Genomic DNA, 4,222 nt, shown 5'->3' with positions numbered 1-4,222 from the left:
CACACACACACACACACACACACACACACACACACACAGGGGACAGTGAGTTCACACAGAAGCAATTTCACTGTTTACCTTGGTACGCCTTCTCTCTCTTTTTCTTCTCCGTCTGTATGAAATGTTCAGATGCTGCTTTGATTTTTTGAACCCACGTTGTCCTACCGATCCAATAAACACATAAATCCATTATACAGTTTGATTAGCTTATTTGTTTTTTAGTGTGTGAAGATGTACAAGTGCATGCGTACCTCTCGTTCAAGGTCTCCGTTTTCAGTGTGTAGACACGATCGATGTGTGAGACGTGGAAGACTGGCTCATCGCTGGAGGGGTCCGGTGGCATCTTCACCAAAACCTCATTTAGAAACAGTGGCTGGAGGAGAAAGTGAAGTGATGGATAACTTATGGAGAGAAGTCCAGAGAAGGAAAATGATTATAAGACTTCACCTTAGCACTATTTCATAAATAATCAAAGTAACCCAAATTGTATTTCAACACCACAAATGTATTCATATTCCTGTCTGCGCTTACTGTTTTGTACATCTTCAGCTGTATGTTGGTCTTGAGGCTGAATAGCTTGTCTGATCCAGAGGAGGAGAAGGGTTTGGCGCTGTGTGTGAGGAGGAGAAAATCATTGAAGAGGAAACCCCACAGCTCCCTGCTGCTTTTGGTTTTGCAAAGCCGACCACTGTGGAGCAGATTGCGAGGCCCGAGGCAATTAGTCAGCGAGTTGAAGACCAAGTGCTGAAAAAGATAAAGGCAATACTGAGGAGAAGAAACTATAAAGTACTATAAATAAAGTAAGTGCTTTAGTGAAAAAGGCTCCCTGGGTTTGTAACTGTATGCATGCATTTGTTTTAGTAACAGATAACATCAATTCGGATGTGAGGAAGAAGCCCAGTGGCATCCAACATACAGTAAAATGCATTGAATGAAGTGTTTATAACTGTACTTTACAGCAGTAATACAATATTGGCATTTACAGACTACGCATGCCGTCATTAAATTTGATTTGCACCCATGAATATAAAAACATGTCTGGATGTGTTTACCTCTATAGCTCCCTCACACTGCACGTGGCTCTGTATCCACTCCAGCCGGTCTGAGTTCTCCTTCTCCCGGACTCCCTCGTTGACCTGAGAGCACAGCTCCTCGGCCCGCTCCAGAGCTTCTCTGAGCGGGCTGCGGTCCGCGTGACCATCTGGGGTGTTCTCCAGGATCTGACCAACCGGAAGAGGAAAGAAGAGAGACATGGAATCACATATCGTATGTAGTGAATATTAGGAAAGTGATGGGTGGGGACTATTGTAATTAGACAAACAGAGAGCATTTTTTCCACATACGTTCTTTATGAGCAGAGGGTAGCGTGTGATCCTCTGCATGGGCTTGAGGAGGAAGCTGGACAGTGGCATTCCTTTACAGCGGTAGTTAGTGGCTATCTTCTGCTCAAGAGGAAGCAGACAGCGAGAAAGGTAAAGATGTATATGCTGTTGCATCTCAGAACCATATGTGCCCTGTCTGTTTTGTCCCTTTGTTTCTACATAATAGTTTTTTGTTGGTGTCACTATCCTATATCTACGAGTTGTACCTTGAGGAAGTCTTTAAAGTCAGGCTGGTTGTGGGTTTTGCTCTGCAGCAGGGCAGCAGCGTTGAGCTGGCAGGAGCAGAAGTGGATGTAAGGCTGCATGTGCGCAAGCTCCGAAGCCAACAGATCCCCTATCAGCTGGACCGGCATGTTCTCTCCTTCGGTCTTTTTACGGACCCGCAGCGCCCTGGGACAATGATGATGATGCAAAACACGATATTTTTTTGTTATTATCTTCATTTGTATATCAAAATCTATTTTACAGCGGACTTTCCTTTAAATCAGGGGTCTTCAATCAAGGTCTTCAACATTTTTTAAGCCAATGAGGACTGAAACAGAGACAGCAGGAACCCCCTACCACATATATTGCATATTATGCAATATATGTGGTAGGGGGTTGAGTTGCATATAAACTGGGCCTACAATAATGTCAAGGCCAGCCTACTTCTTCATACATAACTTTTTTCGCATGGAATACTAATCTATTAAAATAGCCTATTAATTGTTGGCATGATTTAATAAATCAGGTTTTAATGTTAAACATACATGTGGCACAGTGAATCCTTAGGATGAACTGGATCTGTGGATCTTAGTGACTACCTCGTCTGCAGGCCAGTAAGCCTATCATCAGTTGGGATTTATATTTGCTAATAAATTGTTGAATTCATTTAACGGACTTTTTCATCTTTGAAAAAACTTCACAATAATTTGGAGGCCCCCCTGCATTGACTCTGAGGATCCCCTAGGGATCCCATGTTGAAGATCTCTGCTTTAAATCATTGTTCTCACTGTTCAGTTCCTCCATTTGGCCCAAAGTAGGGATGGGAATCCCCAGAGGCCTCACAACACAATATCATTACGGTACTTGGGTTGCGATACGATATTATTGCAATTTTAAACATATTGCAATATTCTGCGATAGATTGCAATTTATTACCTTTTTTTAACTTCATGTTTCCTAATTTCAAATTATTTCCCCAAAAGGAAACTTTGACAACATCTTTTTCTGTATGTAAAAAAGATACATTTCTGTTTGTTTATCTCACTTCAGTTTTATTGCTGCAAAATGGGATTGTCGAGCAGACAAACCCACACATACAGTTTATAATAATAGATCGATTCTTGGAGTCTGTGTATCAATACAGTATACAATAAAAATAGCAATACTATGCTGAATTGCTTTTGTTCCCCCCATAATACCCAGAAACGTCCATTGAAGAAGCAGAGTAGAGTCACAACATTTCACAAAATGTTTCATAAATGTGGTGTTTGGTACGTACTTGAGTAGTTTGCTGTTGCACATTATCAGCTCCCTCCAGTTAACAAAGATCACTCCCATCTCAGCTTCAGTTAGACGGCCTGACTCAGACATGGGCTTGTAGAAGACCTGAGATGGGAAGAAAAATGATATACTATAGAAAATATATGTTTACGTGTGTGTGTGTGTTTTTGTCCCTACCTCTAGAACCAGCTCCAAGTCTTCTACGTAGGTCTCCTCAGTCTGGATGAGCTCATGGATGTAACCCTGTCTCTTCCTCTCCTGAGGCGTCATAGTGTCCAACGTCATCAGGTCAGCACACCCTAGAGCACACACACGTGCAAACAGGCAAACATGCACAAAGGCATGCACAAACACACCAACACTTTCCTGTCAATCACCAATACAGTGTCTGAGGAAATACAGCACTTTTGTCAAAAACACCACACACATCAGCGTGTTAAAATCTCCATTTATTATCACTTCTACATCGTATTTACATTTAATGCAGAGACAAGTGTGAGGCACGTTGTAGTTGCAGTAAATGAGCTTAGAGAACGTAGCAGGCTAATGCTAACGGCTACCAAGTACACTAAATTAAAGAATTCAAGAAAAAAATGAAGCACCTTTCCAGGTGGAGCACTCACTCCAAATGATTGCATAGGTGTGAATGAGTAAAGTAGCTAATGCTCGAGGGAAAGAGCAGTGGAGGACTCAGTTTTTAGTCTTTGAGGTGTAAACTTGGCAAAGGTTGGACGGAAATGTCAGCAGTGTGGTGTGTCATTATCCCGGAATCCACCATTGTCAGTTGGTATAATAGTTCTCTTTTGCTGGTGATATCACAGTTCAGTACAGCATGAGTTTAAACCTTCATCGCTTGGAAGCATAAGGAGGCCATAATAAAATCACAATTCAATTTTAGTACAAGCAATGCGTTAGCAATCAGCAATCAAGGTCAATGGTGATTTAAGCAACAGTGAGTCTTCATGCTGGTCTATTATAGCAAGGTTTAATGTTGTTAGTGCAAGAATGAGTGACCCTGTTAAAACTGATTACAGATTCATAGCCTAATTTAGAAGACTAAATGACTGACGTCATTTACACATTTGTTTTATTATACTGTATAATCAAACTTATATGATCCATATTTTTTATTTATCTTTAGCAAAACTACACATCCCATGCCTTTGTATCAGAGGGGAAAAAACCTCTAAAACACATCTAGCTGCCTCTTCCTCGCTCCCCTGGTTAATTACTTAAAGAAATACCAAGGGGAAAGCAGGAAAGGGAGAGAGAGAGAGGGGGGGGTTAGGGTGAGTAATAAATCCCTTCTAGAAAAAGACAGAAGAGAAAAATTAAAGAGCAAATTAAAGTAAAGG

At 41.2% G+C, this 4,222-nt stretch overlaps 1 protein-coding gene across 12 annotated transcripts in view; it reads right to left on the bottom strand.

Annotated features, from left to right (window-relative positions):
- The window catches only part of itsn2a (intersectin 2a), a 36,866-nt gene that overhangs the window by 1,426 nt on the left and 31,218 nt on the right, over window positions 1–4,222 (bottom strand). For 11 of the 12 annotated variants that reach the window (XM_032542487.1, XM_032542489.1, XM_032542488.1 and 8 more), the window contains 8 exons: window positions 3,045–3,166; window positions 2,866–2,972; window positions 1,589–1,772; window positions 1,344–1,442; window positions 1,053–1,220; window positions 532–744; window positions 252–373; window positions 79–161 (listed from right to left, as the gene is read on the bottom strand). In XM_032542487.1, coding sequence (XP_032398378.1) covers window positions 79–161; window positions 252–373; window positions 532–744; window positions 1,053–1,220; window positions 1,344–1,442; window positions 1,589–1,772; window positions 2,866–2,972; window positions 3,045–3,166 — 1,098 coding nt within the window. Of the gene's footprint in view, window positions 1–78; window positions 162–251; window positions 374–531; window positions 745–1,052; window positions 1,221–1,343; window positions 1,443–1,588; window positions 1,773–2,865; window positions 2,973–3,044; window positions 3,167–4,222 lie in introns of those variants that run through there. The other variant, XR_004336115.1, reaches the window with a different exon arrangement.

Source organism: Etheostoma spectabile, chromosome 18, assembly GCF_008692095.1.
Source record: "Etheostoma spectabile isolate EspeVRDwgs_2016 chromosome 18, UIUC_Espe_1.0, whole genome shotgun sequence".
NCBI classification, from domain to species: Eukaryota; Metazoa; Chordata; class Actinopteri; order Perciformes; family Percidae; genus Etheostoma; species Etheostoma spectabile.
This window is presented reverse-complemented; position numbering and strand designations above follow the sequence as displayed.